At 38.6% G+C, this 14,522-nt stretch overlaps 1 protein-coding gene across 4 annotated transcripts in view; it reads right to left on the bottom strand.

Annotated features, from left to right (window-relative positions):
- The window catches only part of LOC124795420 (serine/threonine-protein phosphatase 4 regulatory subunit 3), a 121,521-nt gene that overhangs the window by 104,586 nt on the left and 2,413 nt on the right, over positions 1-14,522 (bottom strand). For 3 of the 4 annotated variants that reach the window (XM_047259445.1, XM_047259448.1, XM_047259447.1), the window contains exons 2-3: positions 13,923-14,067; positions 1,955-2,160 (exon numbers count right to left, since the gene is read on the bottom strand). In XM_047259445.1, the coding sequence (XP_047115401.1) occupies positions 1,955-2,096 (142 nt within the window). In that variant the 5' untranslated portion in view covers positions 2,097-2,160; positions 13,923-14,067. Of the gene's footprint in view, positions 1-1,954; positions 2,161-13,922; positions 14,068-14,522 lie in introns of those variants that run through there. The other variant, XM_047259444.1, reaches the window with a different exon arrangement.

Below are 14,522 nucleotides of genomic sequence, written 5' to 3' on the forward strand. Positions count from 1 at the left end.
ACTAAACAACAAAACAGTAACTGGAATACGGTTAACACACACAAATAAAGCACAAAATTTTAAACATCAAGCTGCCAAAAATTTTATAACAGGTAGCCCCTATGAGAATACAAACAATATGAAGCAGAAAAATAAAGGACACAATGTGTCAGTGATGGAAGGCAGGAAAAGTCATTTAAAACAATGACAGGAGAGGGAAAAAAAAGAAGGTAAGAATCATTAACAAACACTGATGTAGTATTAAAAAGCTTGCTTTTGCCACTACAGATGAAAATAAAATGAAAAATTGGGAACTAGAAATGTTGTATCCCTTAAATGGGCCGATTTCAATTTTAATTTTTTTTTTTAAATTCTGTGTGAAAATTCAAAAACAATATACTAATAATGTCTTAAGGAACACTAACTAGAGTGGAAGTAACTTTAAGGGAAAAATATGGGTTGTGACTTAACGTAATTCAGAATAGTCAATTCTGACTTTCTATTTTAAATAACATTTTGTTAAGCATCTGATCATTACATGCAGTAACTGGGAAGGATGAAACAAAGACTGATGTCACTTGCCAATTATAAATTACATAATTATTTGTTGAAAGAACTGTCACTACATTATAGCACAAAATGCAACATTATGGTACTTTCTTTTGATGTAATTTCCGGGATTATTAACTCAACTAACTACTGCCCCTGCAGGAAATACTCCACATTTCCTGTTATAAAATTATTTCTTTTGACATACCACTGATCCCTCAAGAGTTTATGAAATAAGTTTTTACACACCCTAAAAACAAACACAAAAATAGATAGCAAGACACCGGTGATTAATGTATTGTCTGATAGCCACAGGATTATTTTATGAGGAGTACTATTATGATTTAGAGTTTTAGTTTCAATGAAGGTTTTTCAATGCGAGAGTGTGGGTAAAATTACAGAGAACTTTCATTTCACTGGCTCTTAATTGGAAGTAAAAATAATGAATTAAACAATAGATGGAACCAACAATGTAACAGTCCAATTCAACTACATAACTGCCATGTGAAGCAGCATATCAGCAAATAACTGAGTGTGAATTTCACCTGCTATAAAGCAATAGAGGTCACCCCGTCAATATCTTGCAATTTTTCTGTGACTATAATTGACATACAGTTTGAAAAGGAAAAGTAAGGTTAGAAGCTAATATCCCATCAACTTAGGGGTCATTACAAATTGAGTAAAAGCTCTGATTGGATGGATATATGGAAACAGATCAGCAATAATCTTTATTAAAGTGTAAGTATTCCAAGCAATTAATTACTAGGGGGGATTGTTAGAGGCCTGAGTATATTAATTCCTTAAGACCCTTGGAACTTTACTCAAGTTTACTGTAATTATCTGTTGTATCAACATATGTTAAAAGAATCTAATAGATGCTTTCCTATAAATATGAAAATAATTCAAAACATTCATTCATAGTGAATAGGGAAAACAATTTTATGTGGAACTTTTTTCATGAAAAACGCACTACTGAAATTCTGGTAAGTATAATGCAAAATGTGTAATATTAAATTTCATGAAATGAAACTGATTACATGATCAAATGAAGAGAAATACAAACATAATTAAGGAACAGAGAATGCAATGCACATCGCAGCAACACCTAAATAGCCAGTTAAAAGATTATGCTGCACATCCACAGATACACCAACATAAGGGGAAATTTTTAACATACAGTTTTATGATTAGCTTTTCATGTGTATGCAAATGGACTACAATACTCATTAAATGTTTCTGCTGAATCACTATTAATAATTGCAAAAAATTCTAAGTGTTTTATCAGGTCAATGAATGTATCACAAAGAGCAGCAATTCCATAAGCATGCCAACAAGTGTTTCTGTAGGCAACCTACTGTTATAGCTAGGAAATAACAAAAGAGTAAGAGTAAGAAGATAAAGAGACTGATAAAATGTTGTGCATTACCATCAGATTCAGCGCGCACCAACAGAGAAATTCCTTTGAGTCTATCAACATAAGTGGATGAGACATGACCAGTTCCTCTATCATCCCACTGTCGATCAGCATTTAATGCATACAGCTTCACTCGTCTCCGGGTGTCCGTCATGGCACAAATATACTATTATGTACACTTTAACTTTCTTCTACTTCACAGCCCCAGGAAATATCATCTGAAACCAAAAAGTAATTTCCATTTTTTAAAGGATAAAGGGGGAAAATTAGAAAGGCTACAGCATAGGAAATATCTTAGTAGTTAGACCAATGGCAGCAACACCATTAATTTAGGTGAACACATGACAATTTGCAAAATTTTGAAGTTCTTTCTTCAGGTCATCAAAGAAATTTTGTATTTCATATTCAATTTCTGATTTTAGAATACCACACATATTTAAAAATCAGTATATGCATTCAGCAACTAGTGCTGTAAATAAAATACATGAGTTTCTTTTCCTCATGAAAATGCAAAATTCTGGTACAAGCTGCAACACATACCTTCAATGAGAGAAAACGCAAAAGAAAGAAAAAGACTGTATGGAACAATATACTCAAAAAACCTGCAGGAAAATTATACAGCAGTAGAAATATTTCTTTAGACATATTTGAATTGTAGTGTCCTGGGCTCTTCCACTACATGCTGTATTTGGCATTTTGTTATCGTTGATTGTAGCCAATTGTGTAATATTACACAGTAGCCAATGAGATTCACTTATGAAGTTTACAATCTAGATTGATATAAATACTGGTTGTTTCTTGTCATGACTTCCGAGATTGTGGGTCGGCTGGGACCTAATACAACAGCTTAACTTGCTGTGAGTGAAAGAAACAGCAACGAAAGTTATAATCTTGGTTGTCATAAATATTTCACTCTTTTTTTTTTGGAACATGTTATGGTGGTGGTGGTGGTAGTAATAGTAATAGTAATAGTAGTAGTAGTAGTAGTAGTAGTAGTAGTGGTTCGGGTGACACCTAATGGCTAAGCTTAAATTGTTGTAAGTGAAGCAAAATACCTGCGAAATTCATTTATGAAGCACAGAAATGTTGAAGCTGAAATTTTCCTTAGTTTCCAAGTAAATTTAATTTTTTAAATTTTGTTTTGGAACTAGAAACATTACCAGAGACACATCTAGTTTTCCACAAATGACACTTTCAAGCTTATTTTAAAAATTATATATTCTAAAATTGTTACATCTTTCTGAATTGTGAAAAGAATAGATTTTGAGAATAATTTTACAATTTATATTTTAGATTTATTAGGTTTATTTACCAGATATCATTTAATTACTTTCAATTGGGTCTATTCCCCTTGCCCCTTTTTTCTGGAGGTCTTCATTTGAGTCACTTAATCACCCCAAGTTCATGTCGTTTCTTTTACATTAACACCACTGTTATATTTTCCACAGTTTTAAGACGTTGTATGCAAACTCCAAGCATTCCTGATTCTCACTTGATTATTCATGCATTCTCCAAAATGTTTCGTATTCTTTGGTTGCACCTGAGCAAGACCAGATGTTTACTTTCACGTTGTCAGATTTTCACAGTAGGTAATTGTATCCTGTTCCGGGAATGCACATAGACGGAGTTACATGTTTACTTTATTTACATCTCCTTTTCTGTTAATAACCCATTTGCTTGAGACACACTGTAGAGTGTGCCCTACTTTGCTATAGGCTCTCCCTCTGTTCCCAGTATCAGGTCTTTTATAAGATTTTTTTATGCATCTTTGTGTCACCAGAAGATGATCATGGTGTAATTTGTTTACGTTCCATTGACCATTTTGGACTTGGATCCAAACATCCAGCCGATTTTGATTCATCGGCATACCATCATTTAGTGGTTTATTAGTTTGGCCAGGCAACAAATGTTGGATTCCACGTTCTGGGATACTTAGCTCTTACGACTTAGTTACACGAGTACAATTTTCTCTACTTTACAAAAATGTTTTAAAATGTTCTTTAAAAAAATTTCGTATTACTGGATATTTTAGGATCTGTTACTCATTCATGATTCATTGTCATGCGGTCTTCATAGCAGTGACATTGGAACTGAGCTCATGAAGCTACAATTATTGCTTTGTGTCCCACTGTTCTGAAAATCTTTCTGTAATTTCCCTTTTCTGATAATATTTAATTCACTTGCAAAAATTTCACATCAACCTCGATTATGAGCACCCTCTCCCCCCCCCCAAACAAAGTAGTTGTGTTTGCGGAGCCGTTTCCAAACATAATGTGCGCAAGATTTCAATTGTAGTGATTTTGTCAAATTCAGAGTTTGGAAGTGGCTGTAAGTTTTTTGTGGCATGATTCAAACTGGGTATGTACCGTCAGAAGGTACCAGAAGGCGAAAGGATTTGCTTCAAACTATCTGAACTACAATTCAGCACTTTGTGTAACAGTTGAAAAATTCTGCTAATGAAAATAAAATATATTTCTACTTTAATTTTCTGATCTCACTTCCTTATTTGTCATGTTATGAAAAGGTGAAGCTGATAATTTTGTTAGTTTGCAAGTAAATTTGATTTTTACAGATTTATTTTTGCAATTTGAAAGGAGTTTCTTTCACCATGTGGCTTCTTTTCCCCACGTGATTTTTTAATGTCTCTCTTAGATTGATACAGAGTGGAATTCGTTGTTTGGTTGGTTTATTTGGGGGAGGGAACCAAACAGCAATGTCATCGGTCCCATCAGATTTGGGAAGGAAGTCGGTCGTGCAGTTTCAAAGGAACCACCCCGGCATTTGCCTAAAGTGATTTAGGGAAATCATACATAATCTAAATCAGGATGGCCGAACCTGGATTTGAACTGTCATCCTCCTGAATGCGAGTCCAGTGTGCTATATCATGTTCTATATTGTAATTAAATGCGTCCCAACACATTGTGCACAATACTTTTGTTAAACAAAATTATCCTTTTTTTAAAATTAATATATACCAATAAATGTACAAATAGACATATGAAGAGACACAATATGAGAGTTGTTTCGCTACTGCTTGTGACGTAGCAGATGGATTCTGCCCATCTGTTATCTTTTTCTACTCCGCCTGCCAATTCAGTTCTGCCTAGTGTAAGTGCTGTCACTCAGCCTTTGTTACTATTGTGGATATCAGTCTCGGCATATTTCACAAACTTGTCTTAGATATTTCTCAGCTTGCTGGAAATCACATACAGAAGTTTAAAACACACTACATGTGCTTCTTATTATTTTGGTCTCAGTCACAGAACCCACCACTTTGTGGCATCTGGTGGCGAGACTGTTTCTCATGGGTGTTCCATTACATTTTCTTGTCCACCATAAAGAACATCTGATGTACAGGAAAAACTATGTTTGGTTGCTACTTGGTCCTACTTCTCGCTATACAAACAACTAGTGACGATATTTATTTTGTGTCTTTTTTTTCTCATAATTGTGGACATTAGCCTTGCTTGCTCGTCACATTGGCTCAATGATGATGTGTGTTTCAGAACATTTGTTCTGAAACTGACTGATTTTTGTACTTTTCAGAGGCTCACATTTCTAGTGACACGAATTTGTACTTCCTGTGGCATCATCTATTCCTCCACCGTGATGCCTGCTGCCAGATGGCTGCACGTCACAAGTCATACAGTCCATGGTCAGCAGTTTCCAGCTCATGTGCAGCGCTGCTTAGCCGGACAGTGCAGGCGTGGCCCCTGCAAATAGCTGCCTCCACGGTAGCAACACCAGCAGTTTACCCTCACAGAACAGCTACACGCTTGCACCATCCAATCACACTGTGCTACACCACTGCAGACTCACCAACAGCAGGCATATTCATATGCTGCCCTGGCTTTATAACTGTATGCGGCACCACACTCCACTGTCCCATTTTGTACTATGCACCTGCTGTTACCTTATCACTGCACCACTGTGATTGACCTCATCTGGATTGCCACTCTGCTTGGAACTGGAACAGAAATCCGACAACTGGATTAATCCAAGGATATTGCTAATCGCTGTCTCAGTGGCAGGGCTAGCTAAGTCTTGTGGAGGGATGAGCTGTGTTGCATATTATTCATGACTTCCCCCACAATTCTATTGCTGGAATGACAGTGACAAACACTCACTTTTCAATTCTGTGTCTAATAACCTCCAGGGCTGGGTGGGGTATATCATTATGCAGTTTTTTTTATTTAAGAATGGATGGTATTTTGGGGGAGCTCCTCTTCTGTAATTTTTCTTTTTTGTATCCTGACAGCTTGTCACTTATTCTTTTTTGTATTGCCCAGCAACAGGAACCTGTACTGTTGCACGAACTTCTTAAATTTCAGCTGATGCAATTCACACAACTGATGGACAAGATGACACTGCTGTTGGAGGACTGATAGCTTCTGCAGGAAGCCATGCTTCAATGTGTTTCCCAGGCTAATGACTAAGGAAGCTGACACCGATTGATTTACCATTCATAAGTTTGATGCTGCTGTAGCAGAGGAGTGGGTCAAATACAAACAACAGTTGTTTCAACACATTGTAGTCTACAACATTTTGGGTGATGTTCAATGACCATTTTTCGACTGTGCACAGCTATCTTGTGCATTTGCTTCAAGCTTTTCCCCCTTACTCAGCCAGAATTAGTTTCTTTACTGGAGGCGACTGTGGCCCTTGATAAGTATTTCGACTCCGAAGTTTTGGTCACTGCTGACCAGTATAAGTTCTTCCAAATGAAGTGCCAATCCATCCAGTCCTATAGGCAATGTTTGTGGAGTTACAGGGCATGACTCGCACCTGCAAATTTCTATTCCCTGTGGTAAGTCACATGCGGACACCATGTTGCGGGGCACTGTAGTTCAAAATGTTACTGATTCCAGGGTTCAGGCAAAGTCCTTAAACTCATTGACCCCACACTCGATGATGTCATTCAAATAATCTTGTCGCAGGACTTGTTTTAAACCACATAGCCAGAAATGTTGCCACTGACATTGGCTGCGCTCGTTGTCTGTCGGTCCTCTCCACACGGATTCTCTGGTCCTACCAGGCATCATAAACACCCTGTGGCAGCCACATAATGACACCAAATAGCAATCCTGCCCTCAAAGCTACATCTCTCATAATAGGGACATCTGCTGAACCAAATGTTTGTTTCACAAAAAGATTCGTCACTTTCAAGACATTTGCTCACAGAAATTACGAGGCCTGTCGGTTAACAAGACGCACATTTGTAAAGGCTTGACTTCCCATGGCATGAAGCTCAACACAGACCCTTACCACATTCAAAGGGGACTGCATCACTGCCCACTGCACGTTTTCTGTGGATGCAGTGTAAACCTACAACCAAGGCAACCCTGATCATGATGCTTCACTCTTACGAAATTCGTAACATTTTTGGCCTCAATGCCTTTAATACTGTTGGCAACAACCAATTCCCGTGTCCCCCATCATAGCATAACCAAGCTTTGTGACAAATAGCATAGTTTTTTTGAGGATTCTCTGGGTAAGTCCAAGGAATTTTACATGCACATTACCTTGAAAGATTTGTCAAAGCACCAGAATCCCCCACGCAATTTGAGAGGAGGTTGCGGCGGAGTTGAGATGGATGCGGGCATTAGAGGTTATCACGTCCACCTTCACCAGTCAAAAAACCATCAGAAAACCCAAAAGACAGATCTGCCTTTGCGCTCATTATAAGTTCCCTGTCTATGCGCAGCCTTTTGTGGATTCGTACCCATTCCCTTGCCCCAAACAGTTAATGGACAAATTACAAGCAGGTGTGTTCTTCTCGAAGACAGAACTCAAGTATGACTATATGCAACTCCTGCTGGAAAACGTGATACATCCTTCCTCGTTATCAACACACACATCGAGCTGTTCCCCTATCAGTATCTACCCTTCAACAGTGCTTCTGCTTCGGCCATCTTCCAACATTTTTGGAGCAACTGATGTCGAAGGTCTCTTCCTGCTCCAATTATCTGGATGACAGCCAATGTCTCTGGTGTTCCTGATGAGCACTTCTGCAATCTTGAGAATGCCCTCTCCCAAACTCTCATTGATGTGGTACTCTGATGCAACTGGGAGAAATGTGAATTTTTCATACCAAACTAGAATACTCTGTCGTGTCAATGACTCCCATGGAGTTCGCCTTATTGCCAAACACTTGGAGGCTATTTGGAAACTCCCAGCCCAGAAGAATCTCACTGAACCTCAAGCTGTCCTCAGGAAGATCTTGTATCATCTTCAGTTCATACCTAATACTGCTCAGATTGCCGACCCCTTGCACGCTCTCAGATGGAATGATGTTTCCTTTGTATGGTCAATCAGCAAGAGATGGTATTCCAGACTTTAAAAAATATCTTGCTTAGCGACAGATACCTGGTCACTTTGATCCTGTGAAACTTGTGGTCCTCACAATGGCTCCCTCCTCCTATGGTAATGGGCCACAGACGACCCAATTGCTTTCACATCTAAATTGCTTAACAAAGCTCAGGTGAATTACAGTCAGCTACAGGAGGAGGCCTTGGTAATTGTCTACAGCATTTCCAAGTTTCATCAGAGTCAATGAGGACAGAATTTTTTTTGCTAGTGGACTGCAAACCTCTCAGCTGTTTATTCCACCCAACCACACTCATACCCATCTGGAGAGCACAAAAAGAGGACACTTTATCTCATCTTCCTGTTACATCAGATGTGACATTTGATTCTTCAGAGTGTGCTCGCTTTCACAATGATCAGACTGATGAAGCCACAGTGGTTACCTTTCCGGTTGAACACCATCGATCACCACAGCCACACGAAAAGATGATACCCTCCAGCTGCTATGCCAGATTGTTCAGACAGGCCGGCCTCCGGATAGGAAGCTGCTTCCCAATGAGTTTCTCCAGTTTGGTATTCCCAGTGGGACACCCTTTCATCGAAAATGGAATTGTGCTCTTACACACACACACACACACACACACACACACACACACACACACACACACACCCCAAATGAACAGACCTGGATGCTGATTTCTATACCTCTGCAACAGCAGGTGTCAGAATTATTTCATAAGCGACATTGAGGCATTGTCCTTGTGAAACAAGTGGGCAGGCGGCACTGAACATGGCAGGGGATGGACAAGGCTATTGAACACAGGATCACACATTGCAAGGAATGTGCAGAGTACCTGTCTGCTCCTCAGCAATGCGTTTCAAGTGTATCTGAATGGATTCCCACAGTCAATGACTTCATCAATTTCAGGAGGCATTAGGATTTGTGATGGCTTATTGTAGTGGATGATTTTTTCAAAACTCCTTTTGTGGCCCCTTCGAATTCCACGTATTGGCCAGCACAATCTGAGCTTTAGAAACTATATTCTGCCAAGAAGAATTACCAATCAGATAACAGCCTACAGCTGACTTCAACTGAATGTAATTCGTTCTGTAAGGCCGACAGCATCACTCACATCAGTTCAGCAGTCTTTTTCATCACATTCTAAAAGCGAAGCAGAACGAATAATGCTTAAAGAAAGTGCAAATGTCGAAATTAAGGCAGTCCCACTCGAAAGAAAATGCTCTGTTCTTGTTCTTATCAACAGATCATAAGACGCCTCAGGGAGATAAGTCGTAAGCTGAACTTCCGCACGGCAGGTCTCACTGGACTACGCTGCGTCCTCCACAATTCCTGGATGTTCCATGTTCTGCCTCAAAATTCCAGGCCGATGCCAGAGTATATTTCAGGATCTGTAACAGTGGTCAATCATGGGAATCTGAATTTTGACAAACCTGTGGGCAGAGCAATATACATTATTCAAGACATGTCGGCAGTCCATCACCACAGGCAGCAGAATCAGTTGCACTCTTGCACTACTCCTGATGCTGCTGTAGATATTTCTGTTCCTGTGCTCAACCTTAACTATGGGCACTGCACCCTCTGAAGCTGCAGTCCCTGGTGGTATAGCCTCCATCATTGCAGTCTATGGCACTGCATCCGCTGCAGTTGCTGCCACGTATGCCACACTTCCTGCCGTACCAGCCAAGGCCACCATCCCTGTTGACTTCATTTATGGAGACACCCATGGAACTGGACTCATCTATGTCACTGGGGAATTGCTAATGCCAGGAAAGACTGAAGGCACATCCTACCTCCAGTTGTTCCAGGGGCCTGCACAGCGAATGCTGGAACGTGGGTCAACCAAGTCTGGACCCAGATCCTGATCTGATACCATCGCCCTGCCTATGGCCCAGACCTCCCCATCGCTGCCTTGGCATCTCACAGAGCACCAGCACAGAGAAGCATTTTGGGACAGGGAGAGGAGTGTAGTATCATCAATGTCTCCACCATGGGATCTCTTGCCATGTGGCCACAGCTCACACATCACACAGTCCCTTGCCAGAAGTTTCGGGCTCATGCGTAGCACTTCCCCAGCCAAACAATGCGGACGCGGCCCCTGCACATAGCTGCCTCCATGGTATCTTAGTACCACTGGCTGGCGTATCCTTGCAAAATACCTACAAGAGAATGGCACTCCAATCATGCTGTGCCACACCACTGCAGACTCGTGGACAGCGAGCATATTCCTATGCCGTCGGGGCTTTATAAGCACATGTAGCACCATATTCCGCAGTCTCATACTGGAGTATGCTATTGGGTTACCTCAATGTCGCACCACTTGGGTCACCCTCATCTGGACTTCGACTCCACCTGGCATCTCTACTATTGCCAATCCACTTTAAGTTAACGGTGATTTAGAAACCAGATCCCACAAACAACTGTGCAGCAGGAAGAAAATTTGGTGTCACAGAGGTGAATGTTCCTAGATCTGATGCTAGACAGAATACCAGCTTATTTGCTTAATGGGGTGGGGAGTTTCAGGAAACACCTCACATAGGACGTTTGGGATCTGATAGTGGAGAGCAACACAGATTGGTAACAATTCTTTGTGGTGCGACCTCCATACTTCAAGTAATTATGCAAACAAAGTGAAGATAAAAATTAGTTCAGAATTTTCTTTTTGCTTGTTTTATTCCTCCCAGTGTTATCAAAATGTAGACAAATGTTAACTTTTCTAGGTAGACATTTTATATCAATAAAAAGGTAAACTAATATTAAAGACATTAATTAACGTCACGGCATGGATTGTGTGTTCTATCACAAAACAGTGAGGTCAGCCAAATACAATCATGATAGCAGTGATTATTTAATTCTCCGAGATGTACAAAAATAGAAATTAGCAAATCAAAATGTAGATGATACATGGAAAAAAAATTAAGTATCTGTCCAAATGATGATGTTTTGTTAACACAATAGGTGAAATCATGTTAATCGGTTGATAATCAATCAGGATATTAAATCACAATCAACGACAAGTTGTAGGAATCATGATCTCTTCTGTTACATTAAACATACAAACGCCACCTGGATCACAGTTTCTTTTATTTCCAATTAACTGTTTCAATCTGCACAACAGATATTCAGACCTGGTGTAAGATACGATATCCTTTGTATTTTATGTTAAGTTTTATACCACTGTTGACAAATTGCACATAGCAACACCAGACCTGAAGATCATCTGCGACAGTGACAGAAACTGTTACTCAGTAATAAAAGAAGTTGTGATCCAGATGGTGTTTTGTTTATTTACTATAAATACTAAAAGTATTTTTAAGTATGGCAAAAACAAAATTCGTCATATAATGTGGAAAATACAGTAAACCAGTGGCTCCAGTCAAAGAATAATAGCATATATACACTCTGCATTAGTTTCATTTGTCTCACACTTCTCAAGTCCTAAACTGCAAAAACGTAACTAGTAACAAAGGAGGAAACTAAACAATTGTGGTGGATATCTCAGTCACATAAACTACTATTTAAAAGAGAGAGAGAGAGAGAGAGAGAGAGAGAGAGAGAGAGAGAGAGAGAGAGAGAGAGATATTCTAATCGCAACAAGTAGGCTATTACTAAGATGTAACCCCCCTTTTTACATTTTTCTATTCTTACTAACACTTCTAAGTAAGCAACTAAGCTTGGTTTCAATATAGTTCCTAGCTGTGCACTGAACCAGCACTCAAAATCAGATCTTAATTATTTTTCTTTCTTTCACGTGAATGCTGATGGGATGTACAATGAAGCAAGAGCCCTGATAGTTGAAGTGGGCACAGTGTGACCATTTCGCATGCCTAAAACAACCAATCACTTAACACAATTTTGTTTACATTTCTATGCAATGCCTCATTGCTGCCTGAGACAACTGTACCAGAAACTATGGCTTTCAGGCAGGGCTGACTGCAGGCTTTCGCATGTCACACTTGAAAGCTGGCAACAAGCCTACCATCATAAAATGCATCCAGGACATATGCAAAACCGCAAACTGCCAAATCTATTTGCCAACTTGGGAAATATTCATTAATTCTTTTATAAAAGCACTGTGTATATTGCAAATGCGTCCAACATTAGATATTAAGGAATGAAAGATGAGCAGCATTACCATACGTAGAAATTTCTGTATTGTATTTTCTCACCTATCTTAATCTTTTACTATCATGAAACAGAATGCAGAAAACCTGCCAAAGGCTCTTATCTGTGTTGGCTCTCTTTTGAACAAGTTCTCGACCAATATTAAATAAATGGAGAATGAAATAAAACAAATTAAGTAATCAAAAAAGATACACAATATCTACAATTGTCTTTCAATGTGATCTGAAAGGCAGAAAAACCAACCTTTGTATGTGTGTGCTATCTGGGTTTCTGTATCTATTCTAGAATGAAAAAGGACTGCAAAAGTGTCTCATAAAATAAATGTGTGTAAGCAGCACTTAATGTCTAAGAAAATCTCCTTCACACACTTCCAGTTATTTTACCTTAAGTAATAGATACAAAGTTAATACTTAAGCGTAAGAAATTTGGATAATTCTGCACAAGACAAAAATGAACCTTTACTCCTCTGGAGCATGTGAAACGAAATGACAGGCTTTGAGTACACATTTCGAACATATCGTTACCAGCTATAAGAAGTGACATTGGCAACACACAGTACCTGAAATAAACTAAAACAATAAGCTGTAATTAAAACAAAATAACTGATATTCAGTTATACATAGCAACTGATTTCACAGAAGTAAATTGTAACTTGTGGCAATACTTATTACAGGTGCCCAACATTACAATTTTTTGGAACTCTTTTTAAATAACTATGGTTACCAATGAAGAATACTTTCTGTAGTAATATAATAACCCACACCTGTCTCTCACACCATTTTTGTAATTGTGTATGGATAAACAATGTCTTATGCTACACCACAGTTGTCTAAACCAAAAAATTTGAAATTGACACGGTATTATAAACAACTAAAAAATACTCTAATATCACAATGAAAATAATCAAATATTGACAATGTAATTATATAATATTATTAAAAAGACCATCTCCATAGCACAGCGGTAGCATTACTGCCTACTGCACAAGGGGACCCGGGTTCAAATCCTGGAGGGGACTGCGTGTTGTGTGATTTCATCATTAAAAAAGTACTCTGTTGCGGACAGGCACAACAAAAAGACTGCAAACAAGCTTTTGCCCGAAAGACATTCTTCTGCATATCTCTCTCTCTCTCTCTCTCTCTCTCTCTCTCTCTCTCTCTCTCTCACACACACACACACACACAATTCACACTCCTGTGACCACTGACTGAGGCCAGGTCTGGTGGCCTTGGCTGCCAGGGACAATGATCATGTGAGTGAGAGTAGCATTTGTGTGAATGTGTGTATGTAGTATAATGCAGAAGGCCTTTTGGTCGAAAGTTTAACTTTAAAGCAGTATTTTTGATGCACCTGCCTGTGACTTAGCATTTCCATTATGGGTTGAGTAGGGCCTAGCAATCTATCCTTTTCATAATATTGCCAATATTCAATCCTGGATTTCCCATTGTTTAAAAAAGTACTCTTTCATTATTGTGTATATATATATATATATATATATATATATATATAATATTTGTTTATCAAACTTACCTCACCCACATAAGTAATTGTACGTTCCTATACTGTTACTGAAGTAAAAAATAATATTCAACTAAAATGCATAAAATGAGGAGAATATTCTTCATAACATATGCTGCAATGGTTTGCTCAAGTCTGCCACATGTTGATACACCACCTAAAAGTAAGAGATTAAAATTACATTAAACGTAAATAGTGTGACGGAGTCAGACATAAATATTTTTATATGCTGATAACTGAAAACTACAACTGATCACTTCTGTTTTTGTTACATACTTTCCCTAATTTGTTGTAGGCCAGTAAAACTCAGTTTTTACACAAAGAAACTGTTTTGTACCTGATAAACTCTATTCTCATGAAACACAATCTGTAACTAAAATATTAGAAGAAAACGTTGTGATCTACAAGCTCCTGCACAATGTCATAGATGACATAATGATGGAAGAATTGTGGATAGTTTGATTCAATCACAACAGAAAATTAAACTAATCATTTGATACTAGCTGGAGAGAAAAACCCCACAACACATTTCTCAAGAAATCATTCAGCATAAAACTGATTAATGACAGCAATGGAATTACACAAAACAGACAATTTTGTCAAAAAGTAAAC

This window comes from Schistocerca piceifrons, chromosome 4 (assembly GCF_021461385.2).
Source record: "Schistocerca piceifrons isolate TAMUIC-IGC-003096 chromosome 4, iqSchPice1.1, whole genome shotgun sequence".
Taxonomy (NCBI): domain Eukaryota; kingdom Metazoa; phylum Arthropoda; class Insecta; order Orthoptera; family Acrididae; genus Schistocerca; species Schistocerca piceifrons.